The sequence below is a fragment of the Balaenoptera acutorostrata genome, chromosome X (assembly GCF_949987535.1).
Source record: "Balaenoptera acutorostrata chromosome X, mBalAcu1.1, whole genome shotgun sequence".
NCBI classification, from domain to species: domain Eukaryota; kingdom Metazoa; phylum Chordata; class Mammalia; order Artiodactyla; family Balaenopteridae; genus Balaenoptera; species Balaenoptera acutorostrata.
This window is the reverse complement of record NC_080085.1, coordinates 39,833,762-39,850,153: the sequence shown is the minus strand read 5'-3', so window position 1 is coordinate 39,850,153 and position 16,392 is coordinate 39,833,762. Positions and strand designations below refer to the sequence as shown.

Here is a 16,392-nt window from a genome sequence, read left to right as displayed (position 1 = left end):
TTGAGTTCTCTTCTTTTCCCAATCTATTCTCACCCCTTGGTGATTTCATCCAGTCTTGTCCATCTTTCCTAGTTGATCAGGCTAACTTAATCTCCCTCTTTCTCAGCTAATCCTGTTGGTTCTACCGCCCAAATGTACCCAAAAGTTGACCACTTCTATTGCTGCCACTCTGGGCCGAGCCGCCACCACCTCTTACATGGATTACAGAAGTAATCTCCAAGTAGGTCATATCATTTCTCCTTTTGCCTCCTTTAGTCTATCCACAGCGTACCAGAGAGCATCCAGGCAGATCACCTCACTCCTCCATTCAAACCTCCCTATAGTTTCCCATTTAACTCAGAATAAAATCCAAAATCTTTACAATTGCCTACAAGGCTGAACATGATTTAGCCAGCCTGTTTCCAGCTGGACCACATTTACCTCTCTTCTCACCCTGCTCAGCCATGCTCACCGCCTTGATTGTCTCTGAACATGCAAAACACACTCCTGCCTTAGGGACTATTGCTCCCTTCTGCTCCCTAGACGTGGAACACTCTTATCACAAGTATCTTCAAGGCTCACTTCTGTAACTCAGGTCTTTATTCGAATATCCCCTTCCAGTGAAATCTTCCCTGATATTCCTACTTATAACTGCAACTCCTCTACCACCAATCTCTAGTTACTCTCCAGCTCCGTTTTCTAGTATATTTTTCCAGAGAACTAATCGTAACATTACCTAATATTCTATATGTAATGCTTATTTATTGTCTGTTTACCTACATGAATTAACATTTTAAAAGTCTTAGAAAAAGAACTTATCTCAGTTTTATCAATAATATAAAGCTAGCCAGCAATAAGTCAAATATTTCCTTAGAGCTAGTAAAAGTATAAGTAATTTGGCAATACGTATTCACAACATTTTTTTAAAATGCTCTTTGACCCTTCAGTTCTGCTTTGGAGCACCCGCTCCATGGAAACAATCCAAAATATAGGGAAACTATGAGGATAAATATTCAGAAGTAAAAACTTTTTCTCCCACCAGAGTGAATACTTACCACTTAGCAAAGCACCTGATCTTAAGTAGGCAATATATGCAGAAATGAACTAAGAAACATCACCATAAATTGCTTAAGATGCCACTGTAAATTAGCAGTGGGTTTTGGGGAGTTGTATGATCTTTTTTTTTAGAAATTTCTAACATTATCTGTGTGTGTAAATCTTATATGGAAAAGAAAATATACTCACATACATATAATACCGAGTCACAATGTAGTAATAACATTGTAGTACTATAAATGCTTATAAAAACAGTTCCTCAAACTTTTATTTCTTCTTCTCTCAATATGCATAAAATCAAATGAAGACAACTATTATGTGAGAAGCCAACAAGGCAGTCAGTCCTTCTATTACCTGAGTGGAGTTAGATAGTTGGTTTTTCCACGGCTCCTCTGCGCTGCTGGTCAGGTTTGTGCGGTTATGAGGTAGAGTGAGTGCGTTTCGCTGCAGGTAAGGCACGTTTCCATTACTTCCACTTCCTGTTATGTGATTATTGCCTATCAAAATAGTGTCTGTACTTCCCAGCGTTCTTGATGTGCTACAGGGAACATGGCCTGCAGAAAAGGGTCCATTGGCCAAAGGCTGCCCAGGGCAGGCAGGGCGGACTCCAGGCTGAGAGACGCTAGGCACTCTGGTCAGAGCAAGCTGTGGCTGCTGGCCAGAGACTGAGTTTGTAGGCAGTGATGAGTCAGCTGTTGGCCCATTAGGAATTCCAGTAGATCGTACCTGTGCAACTCCTGTCTGTCTCATCTGTCAAAAAACAAATGAAAAATAAATGCTGCCTGTGTGGTCCATAGGGGACAGAATCAGAATATGAAGAATATATAACCAGGTAATCTCTGATTTTACCCTAACATTTAATTTCTCTAGGTTAAAAAATACCTTTTCAAAACAAGAAATTGTTTCTTCACATTTAGATTAGCTTCCTCGGAAAAGCAAGAACCTACTTAATTTTTTAAGAAATATCCCTTTAGTAATGACAAAAGAAACCAGCTGAAAATTATGGAAAGGAAATCAAATTTACAGGTCTTTCCCCCATCACAAAATAGGGGATCTCAAAATTCCATTCTATCACATTCATATGCCAGATTCTCTGAGTTAAACAAGCTTGAAAGAACCCCACCTAAGTTTAGGATGTAGCTTGTTAAGTATTAAATAATATAAATAAAACTCATGCAGAATAACATGTAAATAAATAATAAAATACTAAGTCATGTTCAAAATCAAATTTATTGCTGTTTTCTCCTAAAAATCTGTCCATTATCAGTATTTTAAGAAGCACAGATTATTCAATTCCACCAAATACTGGTGGAAAGTAGAAGTGGGCATGAACATACTCTAAAATGATATTCCAGTCAATAGAAATATTCGAAATGGTAACAAATTTTAGGGGAAAAAAATGCTATACACACTTGATGTTGCTGCATTAAGACAAACTGACTTTCCAGCTGTTCCAGCATCAGTTTCTGTGCTGGATTTAAATTATTTCTATTTGCACGGAGCTGTTCCAAGTGCTAGAAGAAGAAAGGAGAATACAGTCAAAGACACATCTAAGAAACAAGCTCACTATTCTAAGCAACCTTTCCCTTGAAATGAGTAGATAAAACTCAGAATCCTGTCTAGTCAAAGATACTGATTTCTGACCAATGACAATCAACCCCAAGATGAAGTCCTTTAAGAACTGATTCACTTTGTTATAAAGCAGAAACTAACACACCATTGTAAAGCAATTATACTCCAATAAAGATGTTAAAAAGAAAGAAAGAAAGAAAGAAGTTTGAGAAACCTCAGAAGGTTTACTGTAATGTGATCTTTGAGATAAATGTGCATGAAATTCTACTCATCAGTAATTTTCAGGATTTACACAGAAAGTTCTTTGAGCTTAAAAATGCACTGTGACAAGTACACTCTAAGAAGCACTGTTTGGAATAGGAAAAGTCTGAAGACAACCTGACTGTCCAAAACTAGTGATCTGCTTAAGTAAAAGTATGACACCTACGTAAAGAAACATGATGTAGTCATAAAAGAATAAGGAAGCTCTTTATACACTGACATGGAAAGGTCTGTAAAATATATTATTAACAGTATATATAGCATTCTACCATTTGTATAAAAAAAGGAGAAAAATAGTAATATATGAGAGAAAGAGGATGCGTATTTGCTTGTACATGCATGATATATCTCTGGAAAGACAGATAAGAAACTAATAACACTGGCTGTCTATTAGGAGGGGAACTGAGTGCGTAGGGGCAGGAATTAGACGGAGAACTTACTTTACATACCCTAAACTCATACTGAAGCAGTTTGAACCATGAGAATATATTTGGGGGGGGGGGCGGAGGGGAGTGGAAAAAAAAAATGAATTATCTCTATTACTCTGGTAAATGTGGGTTCATTTTACTTATGCGCCTATTTATTGAGTTTACTGCCATTCAACTTTAAGAATAGTTAAAAAACTTAAAACTTAGTACCTCTACTCTTCTTTAATAGGAAAAACAATCTGTCAAAAGCATATCTTACATACCTGTAACTTCTGTGGTGTCAAACACCATGAATGACCTTGTTGCTGTACTGGAGGATGTGACACTGCATGGCCACTACTCCAATTATCAGAAGTATTCTGAGGAAAATTCATAAAAAAAAAAAAAAATTAAAGAATATTTGGTTAAATCCATAGAGTTAACAATAATGACTAATGGAGGCCAAATGACTTTGAATTGGAATATTTACATATAAGAAAGATGTTATGACATTTAGTTCTTTTAAAAATACTTTTACATGCATAATAAATTTGGAAAATCATAAATTAAGAAAATATTGATTCTTTAATAAGCCACCCAAAAAGGCCCACCCCTAAACTATGGCCCAAATGGCTAACCTAAATACCACACTGTCCACTAGGTCCAACATTAAGTTTATTTCAATGTCAGTAGAAGGTGATGATGAAAAGTGTGTTGAGATCTTAACGGCAGGGAGATGAATAAAATGATTTGATGAATGCAAATTTATCCCTACTTTCTATATTTAATATGATGCTAAGAATTTGGGATAGAAAAACTCAAACCTTTCACTCTTTGATGTCCACAGATTTAAAGTAAAGGACAGGAGATGTTCAAACTGCACAAGTTCAGGGCAGTTAGGAGTTTCTTTTTTGACTGGGATTTTTCTATTTCTCTAAAATATATACCTTTGTTGGACTAGATGTTCTTTTCCTCTTGGCAGGACTGGACAGGTCATCTACTTGACTAGAAGGAATCATGTGTAGTGGCAAGGATTGCTGTGAAATTGGTGTTTGACTGAGGCCTAATACAGGTTCAGTATTTGGATGATGAGGTTTACATGCCTAAGAATCACAGAAGGAAGACAAAAATAGGGTTCTATATATTCTTAATTCATTCCTTCAAATTGTAAAACTTTACAAGCTGCATACTTTTCAAAGCTATGTGGACATCGCTGATGGCAATTATTGAAAATCAAAATCAAATGAATCATCAATGAAGGAATGTGTACCTTCCTTTGAAAAACTTGCTTTAAAAAACAAACCACTGCAGCATTACTTTAAGAAACCTCCTTCAAAATCATGAAAATGCACAAAGGTTCTAAACTGGCACCCCAAAATTTCTTCCCATATCAGAGGGAGTTTTAATTTGATCTAGATTCCCTTCACAATTAAATCAAGGGGCTTTTCATTAATGAAAGCCTCCTGTGCTTAGTAAAATACGCTTGACCACTACAGATTGAAAAGAACCCTTAAAGCTGGGCACCTGCAGAACATAACCCAACTTCTCACCTGCTGTGCTGTGTTCATGGCACCCTGCCTGGAGGTAAGCTCTGCGGGGATTGGTAGGCTCCACGCCTCCTCAATACTAGGAAGTAATTTAGTTTTATTCTGTAGACTACCTTGTGGAAGGTTACACAACTGAGCCTAGGAAAAATTATGTAAAAAGCAAATTTAACACAAGCCTAATTGAGTAAGAGCAAGTCCACTAAATCTTCCTAAATGCTATAACTAATTGTTTTTAAAAGAAAATAGATTCTTAATTTGGGGTTTCAGAAAGATACTAAGTATAATGAGGGAAACCGGAATATAAACCTTTGTGAGAATTAAAACAAAGCTGAGCTCTGTTTTCAGAGTTCTTATAGCTGTCTTCTCATGAAACTCCAAGCAAGAGTGAAAGACAGTGTTTGTGTCCTTTTCTCTAAAATGCTATGACAACTTAAAAATGTAGACAGTACATAGAAAAAAATTATGTAAATTAATATGCATCAACAGAGTAAATGTGCAAAAGAGCATCTTTCAAAATACTGCATATCTTACTTAAAATGAAAAGTAAAATAATATTACAAGCTATGGTATGTTTACAAAATATGGAAACAAATTATAGACATCAAAACACAGCTAGACAAACCTCCCAGCCACCCTCCTTCTGTCTGAGTGTCATGGGGAAACATGTGCCTTTAAAAAACTGCCATTTAAACATTTTACCTGTAAATACTTAATTCGTGCTGCAAGTGCAGAGGTATTACTACAACTTTTGCTTCTGGTTGCATTTAAGTAGCATTTAATGGCATCCTGAGGCTGGTTGCAGGATTCGTAGAGTGTGCCTAGGTCCATCCAGGCTGCAGCATGGCCATGGTCCAATTGTACAGCACAAATATAGGCCTGTAAAGCATCCATAGGCTGATTTTGCTGCTGATATAGCACGCTGGAAAGAGATATTAAGAAAAAATAAGTTGACTAAGAAGAACTGCTTAGCTTCATAACATGATATAAACCATGAAGTACATTATATGTGATACAACCATCTTTGTGTATCAATTATAATACCATTATTTTTATACAAAGTCTTACCCTATTGAACACCATGTATCTGCACTTGCTTCTGATTTATCAATAGACTGCCTGTAAGATATAAAGGCATCCTGAACTTTCCCAATACTTGAATAGCACCTGAGAGGGGAGGGAAAAATCAAGAAAATACGATTAATACTGATTGATTAATTAATTAATTTGCTGAATGGATGGACTATATGTCAAAGCAAATAAAAACCTAATAAGCTAACATATGTATGTGAATGTGTGTACATACATGACAATAATAATGTACATTATAATTAACCCTTCAATAAACTATATTATAGTCTATCTGATAGTGTTTATCAATACAGCATGCTTTAGCACCTATTAAAATAATTAAAGGCCATATCACTTCAATATTATAATACTGAGAGTTACACACACCCACCCACCCACTACTCTACTTATACAGCTTGATCTCTGGTTTTCTATAGAGTAAGAACATAGAGTTAAAAACCAAGAAAAACACTCTATGTTGGTAAGACTTGCTGAATCAGATTTCAATTCTCCTTTCTTAAATAATGAGGGCAAAAATTCTTTAATTCATACAAAATACAAACATAAGAAATACTATCAAGCTAACTATCAAAAATAGTATAAAATAGGATTAAGTACAGTATTTAATGACTAGTAAGGGTAGCAAGGTATGATTAAAGTTTCAAGGACCTGCCATTTTCTTAATGTAGATGTACCTGATGGATACACAGAACAGCAGCTGAAATTATAAATACAGAAATTATCTTTAGTGTTTGGCACTAAGGGAAAAAGAAAAAAACAAAATCCAGTTCGTCTTCAAGGAGCTTACAATTTAGTTGAGGATTGAAGACACATTATAATTGTCATGATGCCATATCAAATGGCTAGCACAGACAATAACTGGTCTGAGAATTTAAGGTAGACACACTACCGGGGGTTTAGGAAAGACAAGAAAGGGAAGGGTAAGAGTAAAGGAACTGAATATGTGTAGATGCATACTGCTCAGATCAGTGATTCCCAATTACCAGCCAGTATATGGCAATTTGGCCAAGCAAACGAAATGGAAAAACAACATACACATACATACATAAATGTTCTATTAAACTAATATTTGTATTATAATTGACTTATTTTGAAATACTATTGACTGAGTAAACAGCAAAAAAAAAATTTAAACATCAAGTACTCCGAAAGTGTGGGAACCACTGATTCTGGCAGAGAAGGTGAGAAAATGCACTTTGAAATGCTGCTTGAACAATATGAACAAAACTTAATATAAGATAGCACAGATACAAACAGTAGAGAATTTTAAATCCAACCCAAGAATACCCTGAAGTTTGTTCTTCTAACAAGGGGAATGGCATGATGAAAGTACTTTATAGGAATATTAATCTGCTAATGACACGCAGGGATAAACTGAAAGGAAAATAAGTTATGGACAGTAAAAAAGAAGGCAGTTATATTCACTGGTTTGGAATACGCCAAAATTAGGATGAAAGTAATGCAAGTAACGACAAAGAAAAAGACAGGAGAAACAATAAACCAGAAAAACAGATAAAGACTTTGTGACAGACTGATTAGCTATTATTCATAGGGGTGGGGTTATAATTTAGTTTTTAAGCCTGATTAAATAGAGGAAAAAAGTGGTGATATCATTGGCAAAAATAAAGAAGAAGGAGCTGGTTCAGGGAAGAAAATGATGAATGAGGTTTGAAATATGCTGATTTTGACATGAGGTGTGGACACTAAAATGGGAAATGTTAGGTAAAGAATGGGAGATGTGGTCCTGGTGTTTAATACCTTGAAGTGTAGAAATCTAGATTTGGAATTCATCCATATGAAAGAGAGGGTATAAGAAGAACATAGGATACCGACAAAGGAGAGGTAAAACTAAGCCTAAGCAATCACTAATATTGTGGTTGGGGCAATATAAGAAAGGTGGGTGACTGAGACAGAGAAGGCAGTGTCAGAGAGCGTCTGCAAACTGTTTTATGAGAAGGGAATTCAGGACAAGAGGGCATTAACAATGCCAAACAGGGACAGACACCACAAAGAAAGGGAATGCTTAACAGATAGTAGAAAACATGCTCTGTTTGTTGTTGTTAAATCAAAGCCAATCTCAGATTTATAGACAAATTTGCCTAACCACTGGGGGGAATAAGCAGCAATTCCCAAAACCAATGTTTTCATACTTGATTCCTACAAAATGAAAGTAGGAAACCAATGTGCCCAAATACAGATGTCCCAATCCAACTGCCAACCACTTTTCCTCTAATAAAACTTAACTAGGTTCCCCTGAGACAGCGCTGTGTAATTGAAAAAGCACTGGGTGTTGAACCCAGGATCTAGTCCCTGCTCTGATATTAGTTACCTGCGTGATTGTGACCTTGGACAAAACATTTTACTCCTCTGAGCTCACTTTCTAAAACATCTGCAAAATGACAAGGTTTACAGGGTGAACTAGGTGACCTCCTGGTCCTTCCCAGCTCTAACATTCTATAGTTCTGTGATAACACAGTCAATGATTAGTACCAGTTTAACAGCATTACCACATTACACTTTTGTTATGATATACACATGCCAAATGACAAATTCAATCTTCAACACAGACCTGAATGCAGAGGTAAGTAATAAAATGCCTCAGAAATATTAGGGTCATCAAATACCAAAGTTGCTTACTGACACTTGAGATCTTCCTTCAGAGCTTTAATAACTTCTAAAATACAATTTATTTATAAAAATTTTCTCACAACAAAACAGATTTGAAGCAACACATCAGAAGTCAGCAAAAGAGGGTAAGAAAAGTAAACATCAAAGAAAAAAAGTCTAAACAGTCCTCAAATTATATTACAGATAAAAAATAATGAACACCAACACGATAATCTTGAACCCCAAAATAAGTTAAATTGTAGTAAGTATCCTTTGAGAAGTCAGTAAACTATAGTTGGAAAATTTTATCCAGAAAGATTCAAATAAAAGCATCTCAATGATTTAAAATGTAAAACCAGTTAATGCAGGGAGGGGGAACCTCCTATGGAATAGTGCTCACTGAGCTGAAAATTACAGCATTACTAAGATAGTAATTTTTGGGAATTCCCTGGCGGTCCAGTGGTTAGGACTCGGCACTTTCACTGCCAGGGCCAGGGTTCAATCCCTGGTCAGGGAACTGAGATCCTGCAAGTGGCACGGCCGGGGAAAAAAAAAAAAAAGTAATTTTTGATGTTTCATTATGTATTAATTTTCCATGCCTAGAATTAAGAAAAAAATTATATTAAAAAGACATCCACACTATTGTACTGTATTAAACTACTACTGATCTTTATCTTAGGTCAAAAGGAAAATACTTTCTAGTACACATTCCTTTTAATCTATATTAAAAGAAATTTTCATATATAAACGTTAACACTAGAGGCAATGACTAGGCAAGGCCCTACTTCCCAGTACTAGATCTCCTTTCTGGTCACTGTATGAAGCCTATCACTGCACAATACTAATAGTAGTAACAGAGCTAGCTCCAAATGCAAATGGTGTTCAGTTAGTTCATTTATTCCATTTACTGAATAGCCACTTTGCTAGGCAGACAGAGACAAAGATGGTAAGATCCAGTTTCTGCTCCCAAAGACCTTTAGTGAAAGAGACAATGTTTGGACTCTCAAGCTTTATTAATAAGCAACCCAATTTAGATGATTTTACAAGCTTGGGAAGGAATCAGAAAATCCCTGCTAAAAATAGCAACTTTTCCACTCAACTCTTATTGTGTATTATTAATGAATAATCACATTTTTTTTAAAGAAGGAAACATCTTAATATTATTCCCTCTCATACAAATATACTTTGCTATATTTAAAGGAAAAAAAAATGAAACCATACAAAATACTAAAATTTAACGTGACTATATGGCAAACTCACTCCAAGTAAACTACTATAGAAAATAGAGGAAAAAAGCTTAAAATTAAAACAAAATAGGATAATTTCCAAAGAATTCATAAAATTAAAACCTTTAGAATGGGAAGGTACCTAACAGATAATCTAACCCAGGGCTTCTCAACCTCAGCACCACTGACATTTTGGGCCAGGTAATCTTTTACTGTAGAGAGCTGTCCCATTAGATGCCAGTGGCACTCCCCATAGTTGTGATAACCAAAATGTCTCTACAGACGTTATGAAATGTCCTCTATGGGGCAAAATAGCCCCACCCCACCCCCCGACATTGAGAACCACCAATCTAATTCTCTTATCAATAGAAAACTGAAGCCTCAAAAGGTTTAACTGTACCATCCATGATTCCACAAATAGTAGCCTAGCCAAGACTTGAATCCAAGTATCTCAGCTCGTAGTCGAATGATCTTTCCACCATACTGCAAAAGCTAAAACCAATTAGGAACCAAAAGACAATCTGATAATGGTCCAAAAATATATTCTATCAGATACATATACATGAGGTATGTTTCAGATAATCAGTAAGCAAAATTCAGACATTCAAAGACAAGAGAAGTTTATAGGCTTGCAAAAAACTCTTTTCACTACATGTCACTTCTCCTTTCCAACAAATCCAATAATAATGTATCTACTTTCGACTGTGATTTGAGATCTACTATTAATGTCCATTCTAAGGCATATATCACTAATCAAAATGATAACTAGCAAAGTTCTACTGACTACTGGTAGTCACCAGGTAGAATGAAAAATTCTCTGTTCTATTAAACAGACATATAAAGAAAACACTAGAAATCAAAAGGAAAGGCATAAATAATTGAATGAAAACTTACTATCTGCTATGACTTTTTAAAAACCATCAATAATTTAAGTCAAATGAAAATTCAATAAGCAAAATAAGAAACGTCCTGATAGATCAGATGATGCTGTAAGAAAACCACCACATTCAGACGCTTTCTTTTATTTTTTAACTTCTAGAAATCTGTTATAAAATACTTAAAAGAGAAAATACACTGATCAAGTTATTAGTAAACTAATATTTTAGATCATAATTCAAAACTCTTAGCTGGAATAAACAAAAGCAAAACCTAAGTGTCTGATAAATCAGTCTTACCTTCCGAGGAAATACCAGGACTGGCCAGAATTAGGATCTGCTTCCAAGGACTTTTGGAGATATTGAATAGCATAGCTTTCCTTGGTGGCTTTATCTCCCAGGAGATCCACAGTATGATGCATCCAGCCTATATTAAGTGATTAAAAATATTTACCTAAATGACTTAATTATTCTTCTATTTAAAAAAATACCAAGCAGAAAACAAACAAGTAAAAAATACTCTTTTCAGTAAATTTATTCATTTAGCTTGGCATAAACACTCCCAAAATTTAGAACTGTCAATTCTGGCCTAAGAAAGTCTGTTTTTAAAGTACAGTCAAAGCTATGAAGAACTTTCATTCCAGATAAATTAAAACAATTGTAAGCACTGACTTATCACTTAGTAGATTGTAAACTACAGTTCTTTTATTCTGATTTTTGTATTTGAAAAGATTCCAAGGTATAAAACAAAGAATATAAAGATGTTAAATCTTATTCACTGTCCCGTGTAAAAATTTATGTGCATTTAAGAATCTCCAAGACAGTCTATTAACCCAATGTTTATTTCCAAGGAGTAAATATAAGCTATATAATCAATGATAGTTCAGAGTAAAACACACACATACAATCCCACCTTATTGGCACTGGCTACATATTTTCACACCTCATAAAATAAAAACTATAAAGCATTTGACAATTTTTTAAAACCCCAAGGCTATAAGAAAAGTCCATTCAAATGGTGCAAATAAAAACGGTACAAAATGGGTAACACAAATGTTTAATAAATAAATTTAGATAAGTGCATAATCTCATATGTGGAATCTTATAAAGTCAAATACACAGAAACAGAGAGTTGAATGGTGGTTACCAGGAGCGGTAAGGTTGGGGAAATGGGGAGATGTTGGTCAAAGGTTACACAGTTGAAGTTATGTAGGATAAGTAAGTCTAGAGAACATACAGCATTACAACTGCAGTTATTAATATTGTAATATATACTGGAAACTTGCTAATAAGAGAGTAGATTTCAGGTGCTCTCACCACACAAAAACAAATGGTAACTATGTGAGGAGATGCATATGTTGACTAGTTTGACTGTAGTAATCATTTCACTATGTATAGGTGTATCAAAACATCATCTTGTACACCTTAAATACAATTGTTATGATAAACAAACAAGCAAGCAAGCTGGCTATGGAAGTAATCAAAAGACTGGATCATGGACTAGTGTATTCTATACCTTCAAGGCACACAGGAATAATTTGATTTAATTTGCCAGGGAATCATATTTCAGTTGTGGATCAATTCAAGTGCATAAAATCAGCTGTTCTTTGTGTATAGTCCACAGTACATAAAACAAATAAGGACCCTTATTTTCTGGCATTTATTATAGTTGCTGTGCTCCAAAAGATATTTTAAAAGGATTGAGTTACCATGTTTTACAGAAATATAAGTCAATCACACATCTATTCATCTGTTCTTCCCTTACCTCTCCTACTATTACTAGTAAGAACAGGACCTACAGTAGCAGGCTCTAAAAGGAGTTGCTTAAGCAACAGTGACAAGAAAGTAGGAAGGATTGATGTGCAGGCATAAATTAGACTCAATTAGGGGAAGTACCTTCCCTTTCAAAACCATGAAAAGTTTATCTATACACTCTGCCAAAGAAGACAGGTAATTCAAACGATTTCAATCCATTTCTTAAATTTAAAACATATATATGCATTTTTGCTATTGACACATTCTTCACTGCAGCTAATTAAAAAACAGCTTGTATTCAAATCTTAGCTGAATGAGTAAGCTGTCTGAAGGCATCACTTTGTTTTTTTTACTTAAGAACTAACACAAAAGCTTTTTTGCTGTACTAATAAACTTGTTTTAATTTAAAGATATAAATTCACATTACTCAAACACTACATGTAATCATTAAAAACAAAACTTTACTATAATTTTTAAAAGTATGGATAACTCAAGGAAAATTCTAACCAGAGATTAAATTAAAAACAAAGCTAAAAATAAAACTTTTATATGAAAGCAATGTGTTTATTTTGTATAACCGATCATATAATATGCATTCATATCATGAAGATAAGTGATAAAGTCTAAGCTTAAATAATTTTAAAATTACATTAAAAATACTCACATCAAAAAAAAAAATACTCACATCATGAAAACATTCATATTACTACAACGTTGGCTAAAACTTAAGAGTCAATTATTTGCCCAGACCAAAAACAAATTTTAAAAAACCGGGGTGTGGGAGGGGCCCAAAAAAACCCCCCAAAATACCAAATGCAGACAAGAAACATGACTCAATAACCAAGCAACAAAATTAAATGTTGGAGAATTCCATCATTATCTTCTTGGTGATAGTGACACATTATATCCAGACGACTACATTCCTTCATCTTCAACATTACAACAGAATTGCATGTGTAGAGAAACTATATATAGTGTTAGATGTTCCATAATTCTTACATAAAATGTTCTAGTTAATATTATCAACAGAGCTATGAAAGCAAGCTCACCAACCACTAAGAGACTTTAGGTAAATCACTTAACTTCATTGAGTACTAAGCATATCTGGCACAAAGAAAGTATTCAGTCCCCCTCACCCATGGGTTAAGTACCAGAGTATAATTTTGAGAATTTAAAAGGACAAGTTGCACTAAAGAACTGTAATGAGATTGATTGTGAGATAGACAATGCTCGGCAGAAGGTGGAAACATGATGGGTTCAGATTAATTCTATCAATTCTGGGGAAAAGGAAAGAAAAGAAATAGGGTACATGAGCCACGTATTTACCATCTGTGACATGTAAAAAACATAAAGAGATGTAACACACTAAATGTATATTATTACATACCCAACTGTTGTAAGACAGTTGCTTTTACTTGTGCAGAAAGGTTTTCTGTCTGCAAAAGTTGTTCATAAGCTTCCTTTGCAGAATGATACTTCCTCTAAAGAGCAGGAAAAACAGATTTAAAGAAAATAAAATTAACATCTTTAAAGAACTAGCTCATATGTTAAGTTTTATATGATACTGATATTTTAGTGTATTTTAAAAAATCAACTGAAAGAGAAAAGTGCCTTACTGAATGTTTCTCTAACTCTAGACAGTTGGGGTTAATAGGCCATGTTTCAGAGTATCTAACACCAGTAAAACATTCAATGTAACAAAGTATCATTAAAACATGACCTTTAAGAATTTGCCAAATCTCAATAGTTAAAAAAAGAAATCATCTCAACCTATTTAATAACATAAATGATTTCAACTTTACTTAATAACACTAATGAAACCAGAAAAGTATTCTATTTCCAAGTGCATCATCTGTCTGCCTAGAAATACCAAGCTCCAAAGCAACTTAACAGGAACAATAGAGCACATGTCAAAAATGCTTTAAAAAAACTAAGTGCAAAAGTAGTTGAAACCTAAGTTTAAAAGATATAGATACTGGTATATAAAATATCCTATGAAAAATTTTAGAATACATACATGATTTTGAAGACAACAAACCTCCCATAATTATAGCCTAATAATGTTTGTAATATTTAAGATTCCTTGGGCAAAACTCTAAATGAAACCATTTACCCACAGTTCTCATCCCAAAAGTACTAATATGACTGAAACCCATTATTGCTACAGTCCTAAAACTTAAGACAAAACCTCCCCCCACCCCCCACCAAAAAGGGGAAAAGCCAACAAAAGAAAACCTCATAAATACTATCTTTAAAAAATACTTGGCAGAACAATGAAGTGGCTTTCATTCATGTCACTGATAGTACACAGCTGCCTGAGCAAACAAATCTTTCTCCCCCAAAACATAGGTAGAAACACGAAACTAGCTGTGTGAGCCTCAAGCAAATCACTTGAACTATGATTCAAGATCCATAAAACAGATGTAGTGCCTGATCTTTCTATCTAGAGTTGTTCTAAGGATCAAATGAGATGAAAAAAGAGCTATGGAAACAAATAAGGAGCTCTATGAATACAGTATGTCAACATGAGGAAGATTTGAAAGAACTGTCCATTGAGATTAACAGTAGTTATTACATAAACTTTTATTCATCAAGTAAATGAGTTCCCTTTAAACATTAATCTGGTCTGAAAAAGTAAATTAGACAATTAATGAAGGATAAAGATCAAGTTATTCAACTCAATTCCTTCAACTGATAAATATTTGTTGAACACCTAATACATAACAGGAACTGCTGGGACTACAGTGTAGTCAAGAATACAGATATAAAAACAAATAAAACATACTGTACTGTTAAAAAAAACCATACTACACTGTGTACAATAACAGTATGATATTTCCCAGAGGAAGAAAGAGCATGTGGTAAATTTAGAGTACTAGCACACTGGGCAGAAAATGCAGAGACAAGCAGACAACTTCACAAAGACCTTCCTAAACCATGTTAAAAGACTATAGACTGTATCCTAAGACAATGGGGTACCACTGAAATGAGTTCAGGCAATATGATCAAATTTATATTTTAGAAAGAGCCCTTTGTGGAATTACCTCAACAAATGCTAAAACATACTTCCAAACACTAGTAATAATAATAATAATTAAAAAACCAACATACTTGAAAAACTGGTTGCATTGTATTGAGAAACATGAAGTTTGATTTCTACCTCCTATTATATACAAAAAACTGGCACCCACATTAAAGACCTAAATATGAAATGTAAAAGTATAAAACTAAGAGAAGAAAATGAAGGAGAGTATTTCTTTGAGATGTGAAAGAATTTATTCAACTTGGCCAAAATGGCACAAATAAGGAGGAGGAGTAAGGATCTGACTTGAAACACATAAGCAGAAAAATAGGCAATGGACATAAAAACCAACACATAAAAGGTGAAAAAAATGTGAAGAAGTGTACACCTCTAGAAATCAGAAAATGCAAGTTTAAATGATATACTACCTTCTATCCATCAGATTGGCAAACATAAAGTTGGGTAGTTCTTAGTATTGTGGGGATGTGAGTAAAGGAAAATGCTCATGCCTTGCCTGAAGGGAATTTACTCATGAAATTAGGTATGCAAATATGCTCCAATCTAACAATCTCACTCTTGGGATATATATACCAAAGGAACCTTCCCAGAGGTAATGTTGTAAATGGTACTATTTGTAGTACCAAGGAGATGGACAACCTAGGTCTATGTCACTACATGAGTGGAAATATAAAATATGATGGATGCTTACAGCAGAACATTAAGCAGCAATTATAAATAGTATATAAAAGCAACATGAGTTTATCTGTAAAGGTGTTTAGTATAAAGTTTTGTCTCTGGTAATGGTGAAGTAACACTTCAGACAGCTTTAAATTCTGGATAAAATATAAAAGTTAACTATCAGAAAGTACTGAAAAGAAACCAAAATCAGGCAAAAACAGAGAAGCTAATACTTAGAGGGAGGGAATGGCACTGGTTTAGTAACCCCATTTTTCTAGGATTTTCACCTGAAGGCAGGCCCCAACTGGTATCTGGTTG

At 34.5% G+C, this 16,392-nt stretch overlaps 1 protein-coding gene across 8 annotated transcripts in view; it reads right to left on the bottom strand.

Annotated features, from left to right (window-relative positions):
* Nucleotides 1–16,392, bottom strand: part of KDM6A (lysine demethylase 6A) — a 208,092-nt gene that overhangs the window by 45,404 nt on the left and 146,296 nt on the right. For 3 of the 8 annotated variants that reach the window (XR_009006745.1, XM_057538990.1, XM_057538986.1), the window contains exons 9-17: nucleotides 13,762–13,855; nucleotides 10,920–11,046; nucleotides 5,888–5,986; nucleotides 5,522–5,741; nucleotides 4,826–4,960; nucleotides 4,223–4,378; nucleotides 3,560–3,655; nucleotides 2,448–2,549; nucleotides 1,390–1,785 (exon numbers count right to left, since the gene is read on the bottom strand). Coding sequence is in view for 7 of the 8 variants with exons in the window: in XM_057538990.1 (XP_057394973.1) it covers nucleotides 1,390–1,785; nucleotides 2,448–2,549; nucleotides 3,560–3,655; nucleotides 4,223–4,378; nucleotides 4,826–4,960; nucleotides 5,522–5,741; nucleotides 5,888–5,986; nucleotides 10,920–11,046; nucleotides 13,762–13,855 (1,425 nt within the window). In the remaining variant the exon portion in view is untranslated. The remainder of the gene's footprint in view (nucleotides 1–1,389; nucleotides 1,786–2,447; nucleotides 2,550–3,559; nucleotides 3,656–4,222; nucleotides 4,379–4,825; nucleotides 4,961–5,521; nucleotides 5,742–5,887; nucleotides 5,987–10,919; nucleotides 11,047–13,761; nucleotides 13,856–16,392) is intronic. The other 5 variants (XM_057538992.1, XM_057538988.1, XM_057538991.1 and 2 more) reach the window with 3 other exon arrangements.